General features: G+C 36.2%; 2 protein-coding genes across 3 annotated transcripts; one reads left to right on the forward strand and one right to left on the reverse strand.

The window, feature by feature from the left end:
- Positions 1–531: 531 nt before the first annotated feature.
- Positions 532–5,433, forward strand: spc25 (SPC25 component of NDC80 kinetochore complex). The gene is made up of 7 exons (XM_032567018.1): positions 532–650; positions 1,742–1,917; positions 2,373–2,438; positions 2,653–2,799; positions 2,900–3,025; positions 4,563–4,661; positions 4,767–5,433. The coding sequence occupies exons 2-7, from the start codon at positions 1,767–1,769 to the stop codon at positions 4,889–4,891; spliced, it is 714 nt and encodes a 237-aa protein (XP_032422909.1). The 5' UTR covers positions 532–650; positions 1,742–1,766; the 3' UTR covers positions 4,892–5,433.
- nostrin (nitric oxide synthase trafficking) lies at positions 5,157–13,148 on the reverse strand. 2 transcript variants are annotated; one of them, XM_032567012.1, is made up of 16 exons: positions 12,672–13,148; positions 12,442–12,527; positions 12,259–12,342; positions 11,972–12,034; positions 11,799–11,880; positions 11,642–11,704; positions 9,363–9,461; positions 9,112–9,240; positions 8,167–8,265; positions 7,949–8,074; positions 7,246–7,354; positions 7,069–7,157; positions 6,840–6,965; positions 5,867–6,119; positions 5,684–5,776; positions 5,157–5,613 (listed from the first exon to the last, which is right to left on the reverse strand). In XM_032567012.1, the coding sequence occupies exons 1-16, from the start codon at positions 12,765–12,767 to the stop codon at positions 5,477–5,479; spliced, it is 1,734 nt and encodes a 577-aa protein (XP_032422903.1). In that variant the 5' UTR covers positions 12,768–13,148; the 3' UTR covers positions 5,157–5,476. The 2 variants fall into 2 exon arrangements, with proteins under 2 accessions (XP_032422903.1, XP_032422904.1); XM_032567013.1 differs by having other exon boundaries at positions 9,112–9,237; positions 12,672–13,028.
- Between the last annotated feature and the right edge of the window lie 84 nt (positions 13,149–13,232).

The following is a 13,232-nucleotide window of genomic DNA, read 5'->3' on the forward strand; positions in this document are numbered from 1 at the left end:
ATAGTTTTTCCTCCCACACAGCTAATTATGTCAGGACACATGACTAAATCTGAACAGCTAACTTCCCCAGCAGTGACTTTTTGTGTATTATGCTCCTTGAAATAGGTGTCAAAGATGATCTGCTGGGCAACCGCCTGCCAGTTCTTCTGTATCATTTAGGCTGTGACACTTCAAATTTTTGCAGTAAAAATGCTTTCCTTGTTGGTGCTACTTAATATTCTAATGTTACGAGAAACTGAATTTTGGTCTTTAATAGTCTGCTTTTATAATTAACAGATGTAAGTACTTGAAATACACTCCGAGTGTAATGAATCTGTGTGAAGTTTCTCATCTTCACCACCAGGAGGAGTATGAGATCGTTGGGTTGCATGGCTTCACACTGATTTTCAACAAAACAATTCGATAAAAATAATAATAGTTTCAATAATAGTTTGGTAAGTAAAAACATGAATGAAGCACATCACCTTGTGAATTTTCAGAAGTTATGAACCTGAGTTAAACGTAATTTTTAAAAGGGCGTCAAATTGAAAATGCGTCATTTCCGGCGTACAGCAACCGCCCTCTGTGTACAAACCGCGGATTTTTGAACGTTACCATTGTTATTGCGATAATTAGTCAGACGGACAGTCTTTTGTTACACTCTTAAACAGGTGAGTAATAAATCCATGTCCAGACAAACTGACACCGTTTGAACAAATAGCCGAATTTGTGCCACGGTAATGCTGAATGGAGTTAAACTACGTTATGGCTAAAAAGGTGATGATTTTACCCAGTTAGCATAGCTGCTAACATTGCCAAGTAAACGGCTTTGAAAGAAGTCACTATGGAACTACAGGTGTTGGCTATTACTGTTGCTGTTTAAATAAAATGCATTATGAGAAACCGTAAGATGTTACGTAGATATGTTAAAAATTCAAACTGCTGTTTGTGTTTTCATAACTAGCTGCAATCTAATTTCACATGCTAACATATTGTACTAAACTCATGAGACGAAACAAGTTTTCACGAATAAAACAAGGTTTATTGTCTGTTTTCGTGTCCGGAAGATTAACCCTCCAGTTATCTTTTTATTTACTTCCAATAAATCGGTCGTTCTGTTTTCAAATGGTTAAATATTTTTGAGACATTTTCTTTTAATCAATGACTGTTTTTATTTTTCTACCATATTATCTGAGACTTCTCCTTCATCACGATGGGTGCATTTCCCCCGATCTCTTGCATCTTCCTCGTTTACCATGAGCAAAATGATTGTGTTTACAACAAAGCAAAAACGGTACATTTTGCTGCTAGAGATTTTTTTTATTACAGAAGAGATTTTGTCGAGCATCTAGTTATTCTGATTTTGTTACATAGAAGTGAGCCCTGATGTATTGAGACTTTTACCTAACCTGTTCAATGTGACGAATATTAGGGCTGCACAGTATTATAAAAGAATGCAACAAGCAATAATATTGCTAAAATTTGCTATCAAAATATCACTTGGTCATTCCCAATGTGCATATTGCACAACAGGATATTGCAAAAACAATAAATTTGGGCTATGTTGTGCAGTTCTAACAAACATTTTCTGATGTAGTTTGTATTTTTCCCCCTCACTTTCAGCCTTAATCTTATAAATGTTTGGTAAATTAACTCTCATTACCATAATATCCCACTGGTTAAAACATGCAGGGTTTGTAGTGCATAAATCCATGTTGATTCTGGTTTTGCAATGATTAATGTGCTGCTTTTTGTTTTTCAGAAATTACAGATTGTGTCAGAACATCATGACGTCTATTACCGACCCAAGCATGAGGGACAGGTTCACCAGTTCATTGGAGGAGATCCGCAGTAATCACCTTAAAGCATATGCAGAAATAATTGACACAATTTCAGAGTTATCTCACAATCACAGACAGTTTGTAAACTCTGCTGTTGGTAAGTTTCAGTGTATTAATCATGTTTTTGTGGAATAAGCAATTACAATATCTCAAATGCCCAATTTAATCAAACATACAGTATAACTAATAAAATATGATAAAAATATAAATAAATTGATCAAAGCAAAAGGTTTTTATAATAATGCATCAAAATTTTAAAGCGCTTTTTTTGGACACTCAAAGATGGTTTTGTTAAGGTACATAAATTATATTTGAGCTTCCCAGATATAGTACACTCCTGTGACTTGTGTTTCATAAAGTGGCTTCTGTTCCTTCAAACTACATATTTTCCAGGATTAAGAAATGGACAGCTCTGTAAATCTAAGAGAGAAACTGTGGAAATCAATAGAATTGACAAAGACTAATCTTGGTGTTCCCTAGTTAGTTACTGAAATGAATCTTAATTTAACTGTTAATTTTTCCCCTATTTCTAAATTTTTTTTCTCGGCACAGACACACATTTGAAGAAATGCAAGGACGACAAGAAGCTGTTTGAGACGATACAGGAATTTAAAACGGGTAAGTTTGTCTCCCAAGCGGCTGTCACTCGTGGATTAAAATGGTCCTGCAAATGCATCTAACATCACACAGATGTTGTTGTGCAATTCTAGAGTGAGCATTCCCCCCTGATTTTGTGTTCCAGCAGTTTAAGGGAAAAGGACAGTATTTGAAGTGCATCCTCAAAACATTCAGTTTGCTTACATCTCGTTGTTTTGACACACTGTCTCTGCAGACCTGGAGAAAAAAAAAATAGCACTGAAGGAGAAACGGCGCGCCATATCAGAGGTGATGTCTGAGATTGAGGAAAAAGAGATGCAGAAAGAGGACATCATCCTAAAAATTCAGAAACATAAAGAAGAGCAAATGAAGAGAAAAGACTGTAAGATGTGACTTTTTTTTCAGTTACGGAAATAATAATAATTATAATTACTAAGTTAACATGTAGCTTACAATGATCTTACTTATGTTCCCTATTTTAGTAATCGAGTCTCAGAATAGAGCAAACAAAAACAGACTGAGAAACCTCCAGAAAGCCAGGCTTGTTTTCCAGGATCATTTGGGGCTGGAGATTCGAACAATTATCGACAAGACGCAGATGGTCAAAGGTAAGCCAAGCAGACTAAGAACAGCACTTTCTAATACTGTTCCACAGAGTTGGAGAAAACTTTTGTGCCCCTCTATTTTCTCTGGTGACTTATTTAAAGGACTTTACACCAAAGGAACATAATTCATATTTCTCCTTTTTTATGTGCTGGTACTATTTCAGGGGTGTTCAAACATTGTGAGGCCCGGTGGCCATTAGCTGTCCTCAGAACAATTTTTATGTGTCCCTACCACACCCCCACAAGTGGTTTTAACTTGACATTATTGGACACTGTAGTCCATAGACTGCTCTAACGCGTCTATGAGACATTGTCTGTGTCTGATCTTCACGTTTGACTGTCAGCCACGTTCAAAGAAATTGCAGTCATGTATGAAGTCTTGGTGAAAAAACTGCACTATGTCAATTCTGTTTTAATTTATTTATGATCTGTGTGTTATCTGGTTCAAGATTTTCTGGTTTAACTTTAACAAAGCCACACAGCACAGGTTCAGCTGTCAGTATGTATTGAACCAAGTTGAAGACTATTTTGGCAAGTTTGTATAAAAAAAACAAAAAAACTTTGCACCCTAAATACTGAGTGGTCAGACCTCAAACATTTGGGATGGGGGAGTCTATTCACATAAATATATATATATATATATATATATGTATATATATATATATATATATATATACATATATATATATATATATAACTTTGATCAAAAATTACCAATTTAACTTAAGTTAATTTTTTAAAATCTGAAAATCAGCTGAAATTGTCTGGTTAGTGGCATCAAGGTCTACCAAGACATTAAAATAGTCACATCTTCAAAATTGATAGAAATTTTCATTATACTGTTCCTGCTTTTAAAATGAAGATACTGAAGGACGTGATGAAAGGACTGAGGTTGTCTGTGGCTGTATGGAGCATAGAGTAAAGTGGTGCTCCCTCCCCACCTGTTGCTACACAACGCTAATGGCTACTAAACGTTTTACTTATGCACCTAGTAGCACTTTGTTGTACTTCGAGAAGTTTCATTTCTGCACAGTAACCATTTGAAAACTACTAATAATTGTAACATATTTTTGCTCAAGTTTATAAGTCAAAGTCAAATAGCAAAAAAAATAATGTAATATGATATTATCAGTGGGTTCCAAATATACATCTCGTCAGCTTGATTTCATTTTCTGTGAAATCGCACAATCACTTTGCAGCACATGAGCTTAAACACTTTCTTCTCTTTTCTTCTTTCCTCTCTTTGTTATTGAAGAAAGCCTAATGAAGGATGAAAGGTTATGCAAGACCTGATCATGCTGCATAAAATCTATTGAATTAAAACAAAGGCCTTGGCTCTGTATTTGCGTGTTGGCATGGTGATGTGATAAATTAGTTGAGTTAATTGCCTCTTTTCTCCCACCTCCTCTAACACACAATCAAGACTGAATCTCTTCATACAATTCGTGGATTACTTTATTAGGCCAACTTTCTGATCCACAACTTTCTAAAATAAATATTACATAAGTTGTTTAGTTTTGGTGTTTGCTTTTTTTAATAGGTGAAAAGTTGCAGTTTATTTTCCGAAACATCAGTCTCTCTGACCAGGACAGTGCTTATGTCATTACAATGGGGATTAAAGAAAATGGATCTTACCAGAGTAAGTCACACAAATTTTCTGTGAAGTTTTGCTAATTTTATATATATAAAAAAACACATAATTGATTCTTCTAATATCTAATAACAAAGTATTGAATATTTACAGTTGTGTCCAGCGATCCAGCGCTCGAGTGCTTGCCAATCTTGGAAAGCCGACTCCAGGAGACCAATAATTTACCAGCATTCCTGGCTAATGTCAGAAAGGAGTTCATCTCTAAGGCTCGCTCCTGAGATTTCACGGTATGCTTACAAAAGGCGGTGGTGTTTCTACTGCAATACAGACTGAAGGAAAGGATGGTTACATGGAATATGATCAAAGGGGGGCACCTGATCTGTAACCAAATTGTCAACTTTGTTAAGATGATGAATCTGCTTTTAAATTTCTGTGATGTTTTTTTTACTCAAGTTCTTCCTCACAAAATTTGCATATTAGATCTTCAACATGTCATGTCAAATAACTAATCATTTAAACGCAAGCAGTTTTAATTTATTTTTGTTTTAAAATCAGTGCTCATTTTACAACCATCAGGATCATCAATGTTTTTCCCCTTGTGTATATTATTTTCTATCTGTTGTAATAAACTACATGTTTTTAAAAGGATTCTCACTCTTTGAGTTTTGTCTGCACATGTAAAAACATTTTGTCATAAAAGTCCATGAACAGCATTAATGCTAAACATACAAAGAAATCATAAATGAAGATGGTCAGAAGATCAATTTCAAAGTATAATTTTTTTTCAATGTAAAAGACTTGAATAAAATATCATACAGGCTTTAAATGTTAAGAGGCTTTTTTTCCATTTACAGTCCAGTCATTCAGGCATCAGATGATTTGCTGGTGTTCATTATAGGTAGCTCCTCAACATAGGTTGATGGGAAATGACCTTTTTGTTCATGAAGAGCTCCAATCCACCAACCATTTTCTTCCTTTTTATAAATGTCCAGAACATCACCTGAGAAACATGGTTTTTTTCAGTTAAGAGTTCAGTTCTTTACATTATCAACTTTAAGGGAACAGCTTACCTTCTTTGAAAGTCAGTTCGTCTTTGTGTTCAGGTGTGAAATTATACAGGGCTTTGCATTTTCCAATGCTGCACAGCATGGCTGCTGTTTGATCTGTTAAATAATATATTTTATACATTTAACTTGACATGTAATCTGACACAATAAATTGAAAACTGTTCTGTGATGTGCTGAATGAATGACCTTCTGCTTTGTTATCATCTCCGGTAGGCTGAGCTTCATTTCCAGTGCTTTCACTGCATTCTGCTGTCTCCTGAGTTGGTGTTGTGGAAGTGATCTGGTCAGCAGTGTTTGGTTCTGGCTTTACGGCTGGTTCTGTTGGAACCTGAATTGGTCCTTTATAAATGATGGAAGCCCTTAGTGATTGTTGGCTCCTTAACGGCGTCTTTCGGAGTTTTACAGGACGGGTCAACTGAACAATGCTATGCTCACAGTCCTTAGAGAAAAAAAAAAGGGCAGGCCTCCATTATTTACCTTTTTAAAAGGAAGGCCAAAGAAATGTGGACTAACTGTATGCTAATGATCTCAAATAGTGATGCTGGCCTTAGGAAGTAATTGACACTCTGGTCTGTAACCGAAAATCAATCAGCTAGAATTTTGTGTAAAAGTTTCAAGGCATTTTTTTTACTTGCTACCAACATTCCAGACTTTCTTCTATCTTTTTTTTAAAAATTCTTTGGAGTTCTCAAAATTACTGGAAATAATACAAAATTTTGGGGATGTTATTTGTGTTCTCAATCTTATTCTTCAAGCATTGATAGTTTACTCCACTATCTAGTGTTTAGTTAGTGGTAGTGGCTAACATTTTGCTGATCAGGTGAAAATGTCAAAATGAGATACATTTATAAATGGACAAACAATTTGTCAGTTAATTTAATTTTCACCAGATTTAATTTAACTCGGTATTATATAATGGGAAGCAAGGTTGCCTGAGTATTGTTAAAAAAGGGGTGCGGTTTAAAGTAGTTTAATGTTGTATTACATATTGTATATGTTTGCATTTATTGTTTACAGTTTTCTTAACATCAAACCTTCTCTGTGTAGCAAGGATGTGGGTCAATCCTTTTTTGAACATGTTTGCTTTATCTAGCCGGCTTTAATAAAATCAAATTTGTTTGTATTTCATACAAATGCTTTTATTTTACAACAATCTTACCTTATCTTTCCATTTAGAAATGCTGCTACCAAATCGTTCAGATGTCTTGGGTGTCGCTTCAAATTCAGAGAGGCATAAGGAGAGTTTGTAATGAGTGGCCTCCAGGAGGTCCAGTTTGAGAGTATTCTGCAGGAAACAAATGGCATTAGTGAGTACTTGAGAGTCTATTTTTCCCCCCGCATAAAGCACATGTCTTTGGGAGCATTTTTGCACACTTTCCCTCAATTACCTCATCACGGAGCTCCTCAGTTTCCTCAAGGTTCTTCTGATTTGAAAAAGATGAACCTTCAGTGTAGGTCTTGATCAGTTTTTCAATTCCTGTATAATAATATTCAGGCATTAGAATGATACCGCATAACCACTTTATGAGTCATCTATAAATTATTACATATAGTTATTGAGTAACCTTCACATTCTTTCTTGGTCTTAGTAATGTTTTCTTCGAGACGCTGGAGTTTCAGTTTGATTGCGTCTCTTCTTCTGTCTTTGGTCATCAGTGATTTGCTATCCTCCTCCTGAACAAACAGGGAAATTAATATATAATTTCACAAGTTATAAGCTTTAGGTGGCAATTACTGTTTCACATAGTTGATTTAGATTTGTTTCCCCCATCATTAAACACTATAGCAATTTAAAAACTGCATCTTATGTGTGTTGATATATCTTTGTCTGATAACATGCTTGATTTAAAATATTGAAATGTGGAGAAACAGAAGAAACTCTTTGTAAATAACCCAAAATTAAGCTCCTTGTATCATCTTTTTAGCGCTTATTGCCTTTACTTCGTTTTATTTGTAAAATATATGGTAAACTTCCGGATTTTGATTTGATGCTTTTATTTTATTCCGCTGTACATATAGAACAGCGGAAGAATGGCAGCTTAACAACAACAAAGAACGGAACAAGTTGTACCAGTACTGATAAAATGTATTTTGTTATTACTATTGAAAATAAAATGTTCAAAGTGTGTAGAGCATTGTCACTTTGATTGTACTGGCTGTATTTTTTGGGGAAGTTATGAAAATCAGATGGAAATTACTATTTTCTATCTACTAAGGTACTTTTCATTCAAACAAGCAATAAATACACAACAAAACAAAAATACTTACAAAATAATCAGCCATCAAAAACTCTATTTTGTTGTCTTCATTTGTGTTGCCACTTTCTTCCGTCAGGGTTTGTATGTCTTTATCCACGTCCACCCTTTGGGCAGTCTGGTCTATCTGCTTTTGACCCTGGAATGAGCAGTAGTAGCTGCAGGTTAACGCCTGTTCTTTCAGAGATTGTTTTTGTATTTGTGATCAGAATGCATTGAAGAGTTTCTTACATGCTTAAGTGTTTGACTGAAAGTAGAAATGTGGAGGTTATATTTGCTCAAAAGGTTGCACAGAACTTCAATTCGATTTTTCTCCAGCTCTTGTGTGACCTAAGCAAAGTAGAAAGAAATGATACATTCATTAACAAGCTCATTATTAGCATCGCTCTTGGATAAAACCACCCCTTGCACAAAGCTGTGACAGAACTGCAGAACACATCTGAATGTGTTCTTAATGCAAGGCAGCATTAAGACTTTGATTTTCTCCTGTACTGATAATCCTTGCAGCATACAGGTCAACCAGCAGACTACATTCAATGAGTTGACTGTTTGAATTCAATGTTCAAACATTTGAGATTTTATTGGCGTTTGATCGTCTACGACGGCTTCGAGGCGATTCTGGTCCACCATCCGGCGTCTCAGGAGAGGGAAGCAGTGCAGCACCAACACTGTTTATAGTGGGGATGGTGTGCTGCTGACCTCGACTCGGGATATTGTGGGCCGGTGGGCAGAAGACCTCCTCAATCACACCAACATGCCTTCCATTGAGGAAGCTGAGTCTGGGGTCTCTGGGTTGGGTTCTCCAATCTCTGGGGACGAGGTCGCCGAGGTGGTTAAAAAGCTCCTTGGTGGCAGGGCCCCGGGGGTGGATGAGATCCGCCCGGAGTTCCTTAAAGCTCTGGATGTTGTAGGGTTGTGTTGGCTGATGCGGCTGTGCAATATTGCATGGACATCGGGGGCAGTTCCCCTGGATTGGCAGACTGGGGTGGTGGTTCCCCTGTTCAAAAAGGGGGACCAGAGGGTGTGCTCCAATTATAGGGGGGGTCACACTCTTAAGGATGGATGGATGGATGGATTAATCGTCTACTGAAATATATTTTTTTTTCTCACTGATTCAAGTAATTCTACACAAATTAGGACCTAGATAAAATACAACATTTAGTAGTGTTTTCCCACCTGACAGCAGTTTTTCAGAGTGTTTTGCAACTTCAGTCTCATCTGATGACCCTCCATGTTAACGCTATAGTAATGTTCATCCACTATGGACTGCTGCTCTGCTGACTTAGTTAGTCTGTTACACATCTGCTGAGAAAACACATGCAATTTCAATTTTCAACATACTGTATATATTGATAGCTTTTCAAAAAAAGGTTATTTCTTTTAGATCCTAGGTGATATAAAAGCAGTTTACAAACAGTATTCTGTACCTTCTGTTTTTCTTTCTCTGTGCTGATGTGCTTGTTGTTTTCTAGATAGTTGAAGAGTGCCTCATGTTCTTTTGTCAGCCCATGCAATCTTTTTTTCAGCTGTTTTAGTGCATAGGAACATGCAGGAGAAACATAACATTTTATCAGTTCAACTTATTGTTAGCAGAGCATTGAGGATCTGTTGTTAAATCATTGAAGAAACGTGACTGACAAAAGATGAGTACTTTTTTAAAGCATCTGTAAGCTGCTCCAAAGAGAGAATGGCATAAAAGAAATCCAACAGGGGGAGCAAAATATCTGTTTACTTAAGTACAATAAGCACTTCTTAAATCAAATAAAACTTTAATTATTGTAACTAGACAAAGGTTATGTCTTATTACATTTGTAAAGAGTGCTGTATGAATAATTGTAGGGGTTATGGTTATAGCAGCTCATGTTGCATTCCTTCAGTTTCTAAGGAATGTGACAATGTGTTTTTTGTGTCTTTTTAATGCTGACATCTGTGATGAATCCACCGTTTTTTCCTGAAAGGTAACATGGGACTGTCAGCATGAAGACTGAGGTTATAAAGATTGTACAAATGGCCACACCTGAGACAAGTCATAGGTAAACAAAGGAGGGATTAATCTTTGAACTGTGCTGTTATTCTTTTCCAAGGCTACTTTCCATTGAAACAGAACATGATGCATCACCAAAGATTGCTGTTTGTTTTTAGTTGAAGCTCACAAAATGACTTGAGTACTAGTTTCAACTTTAAATTACTTTTCTCAAGTTTAAAAAGTTTACATACACTACTTCAGTATTTGAAATTCTTCTTAAGCTACATGACTTCCGTCAAACATTTAGAATTCCTTCCACAAACTTCTCACTATAGTGAGAATTTGCTGGAGCTTTGGCCCATTTCTCCTGGCAAAACTGATGATTCACAGTTAGGTATGTTGGTCGTGTTGCTCTCACACACCCTTTCAGCTTTGCTAACAGTTGTATAAGGTATCAAGGCTCATGAAAGACACTCCAAAACATTATCTTTAATTTCTATGTACATCCTTGCAGTTAGGTGCTGTCGGTCAGATGCATTTTATTTATTTGTCATCAGCAGATTTGATCACCTCTACAAAATCATTGGTTTTAAATAATTTGCTGGTCTGTGGGACACACATGTGTGTTAACACTATAGTAAGTAGAATAAGTTGCTACATCAACAATGACTTTGAAGAAGCAATTGTTGCTGCCTGTTAATCTTGGAAGGGTAAGTGGGCCATTTTTAGATGGGCATCTTGGCAATTTTACCCAACATTGCTTTGCAATGCTCAGAGAAATCCAAGAGCCCTTGGATTTTCTGCAAGGGCTAATCAAGTAATGCAAGGGCTAATCAAGTCATGCTAATCAAGTAATTAGTAATGCTAATTATCAAGCATTACTTTAAAAGTTAAATCTTACGTTTCATGACTGGACAATGAAGAAAAAACCTTTTGGAAGGACTACAGGGAGAAAGAATCTTCTGGAAAAACTGTTCATTGGACATTGAAATCAAAGTAGAGCTATGTCGAGCTAATGTGCTCAGTGCACTGTTTGGTAATAAAAACCAACACAAACTAAAACAAGTATCTCACAACCTAACTGGTAAACAAGATAAGATAAGATTTATTTGTCATTGTCATCAACAGATTACAACGAGATTGAGATTTCTCGATGGTGAAGATGTCAAAGATGGTGGAGATGTGATGATTTGATTTTGTTTTGCAGCCATACAAGGTCTGGTCAAACATTGCAGGCAATGAGTCTATTCTAAAGCTAAATGTGTCACTATCTGTCTGACAAAAGAAGCTTGGGCCAAATTGGTTCATGAAACAGACAATTATCCCAAACACACTACAAAATCTAAAGCATAATGACAGTACAAGGAAAGAAGGCTTTGCAACAGCCCAGTCAAACTTCAGACCTCAACTAGATGAAAAGACATCTGGATAAAGATTGGACTAATTGTCCTCAAATTTTAAAAATTAGTTTGTACAGAAAATGAAAACATCAAGTAATTGATGCTGACCTTGGTTGTGAGATACTGTATAATGGGGTGTGCTTAGTTCTTCACATAACTCTGTTGGCAGTCATAGAAACTTTCTTCACTGCCATTGCCTCTGAGATTTCTAAAAAAGTAACACATAAGGTGTGGTTTTATGGCTTTAATTATCTACATTTACAGCACAGACTATTTTATCTCTGCAAGGACATTTACCTCTTCATTGATCCTTGTTTTCAATAAGAAAAAATATTCCTACCTTGAGTTGCTCATTCCAGTTTGCTGTAAAAAGTTTTCCAGTCCTTTCAATGGCAGTGTCAAGCTATCAAAACACAGGGAGGCTCTGATGAATATTAGAATTAACTGGAAGTAACGATTAAACATTTTAGCACAGAGAGAAACAATAGATTACACACAGGCCTTTTTCTTTTGGCGTGTTCATCTAGGACTTGACGAATTTCCTCAGTGGCCTCTTGTTGAAATGCATTTCCTAATGTTCTGAAAATAAAACATCAGACAGTATATACCAGCAAAATCTATTCAGAATGGGTCAGCCCATGTTACAAGGTTAATCCAGGGTCAAATCTACCTGTGTGCGTCTGCTCTCGAGTACATCTCGTTTGACACTTGACACCAGGCGGTGTAGGTGGAACTGAGAGGGGAGCCAGCATGAAAAGGTTAGTGCTGTGGGCTAATTAAACTGACACCTGCTCATGTTTTGATCACATCTACATGCAGGGTGGATGCTATTTCTCATGATCCTATTATTACTGTACACCATGTTGCAGCCTGTCTCCTGGGAGTGGACATGTTTGACACCAAGCAGAGAAAAAGGCAGAGCTAACTGAAAACTGACAAGAACACAATGTCTCTTACTTTTTTGGCATTCCTTGGCATGCTTTGATTAGTTTCCCTGCCAGCTTTGCAAGGCCCTTGGAGTACGTAAGTTCCAGCTCAGCTCTAAAAGCAGGAAACGTTGCAACAAAGGACAATAATTGTCAAACATAATTGCAGTACCTATTTAAATGTGCTTTAGCTACAAAAATTTATTAAGCCTACCTCTGCTGAAAAACCGTTTGAAGTTCTTTCAAATAGTTGTCTCCATTTTTTGAATACTGCTTCAGATTTTGATACAGGTGGTTATACTGAAAGAAGACATGTTCTATGAGTTTAAGTCCAGGGGAGAAAAACCGTGTGATCTGTCTAACATTACGTTGCATTTCCAATCCTTTGCCTCAGTGAATCTTAAAACCAAACATTACCCTTATTTCTAAGTTAGAAATACTTACAGAGCATGAGTCGATAGGGTCCTTCATCTTAGGGCCTCGGCAGTTTATTAACTTTGAACCTGGAACTTTGACCATTCTCCTCACAAAGCTACTCATGCGGAAATGCCCTGAGCTCTTGCTGGCGCGCAATAAACAGGAAAATTCCAGGAGGAGGGCCAAAGAACCTATAATGGTAAACTAAAGCTAGATGGCTAGTTAGTTTACTATAGATACAGTGGGAGGGAACAAAATCATGAAAACCATTTTTCTTTTGTAGTACATTAATTAAGTTTATTGATGTTTTATGATGTTTCTTTGGTATGATATTTGAAGTCTTAGCTTGTTTAAAATTGTGGGTTATTTGAAATAGATATATAAAAGGCAAAACTTTATTATTTATTATAACAACTGTTGTATATTTTTGTTATTGACAAGATCATTACTAGAAAAAAGCCATTTAGCCCTTGAAGATTTAGAGTACGAAGTTTTCCACAGTAATTACACTACAGTTAATGCTTGTTGTTAAAAAAAAAGTCTGGTTTTTAAATTTCTTTAATAAAAATGCTATTAATATCTTGCTTC

This window comes from Xiphophorus hellerii, chromosome 7 (genome assembly GCF_003331165.1).
Source record: "Xiphophorus hellerii strain 12219 chromosome 7, Xiphophorus_hellerii-4.1, whole genome shotgun sequence".
Taxonomy (NCBI): Eukaryota; Metazoa; Chordata; class Actinopteri; order Cyprinodontiformes; family Poeciliidae; genus Xiphophorus; species Xiphophorus hellerii.

What these genes read in the sequence shown, in the direction of transcription:
- nostrin (XM_032567012.1), bottom strand. Translation starts at nt 12,767, where the DNA reads ATGAGTAGCTTTGTGAGGAGAATGGTCAAAGTTCCAGGTTCAAAGTTA. An exon ending in ACCCTATCGACTCATGCTCT is followed by an intron (nt 12,528 to 12,671) that starts GTAAGTATTTCT and finishes GTCTTCTTTCAG; the next exon opens with TATAACCACCTGTATCAAAA. An exon ending in TGCCAAGGAATGCCAAAAAA is followed by an intron (nt 12,035 to 12,258) that starts GTAAGAGACATT and finishes CTCCCCTCTCAG; the next exon opens with TTCCACCTACACCGCCTGGT.
- spc25 (XM_032567018.1), top strand. Translation starts at nt 1,767, where the DNA reads ATGACGTCTATTACCGACCCAAGCATGAGGGACAGGTTCACCAGTTCA. An exon ending in GCAAATGAAGAGAAAAGACT is followed by an intron (nt 2,800 to 2,899) that starts GTAAGATGTGAC and finishes TCCCTATTTTAG; the next exon opens with TAATCGAGTCTCAGAATAGA. An exon ending in AGAAAATGGATCTTACCAGA is followed by an intron (nt 4,662 to 4,766) that starts GTAAGTCACACA and finishes GAATATTTACAG; the next exon opens with TTGTGTCCAGCGATCCAGCG.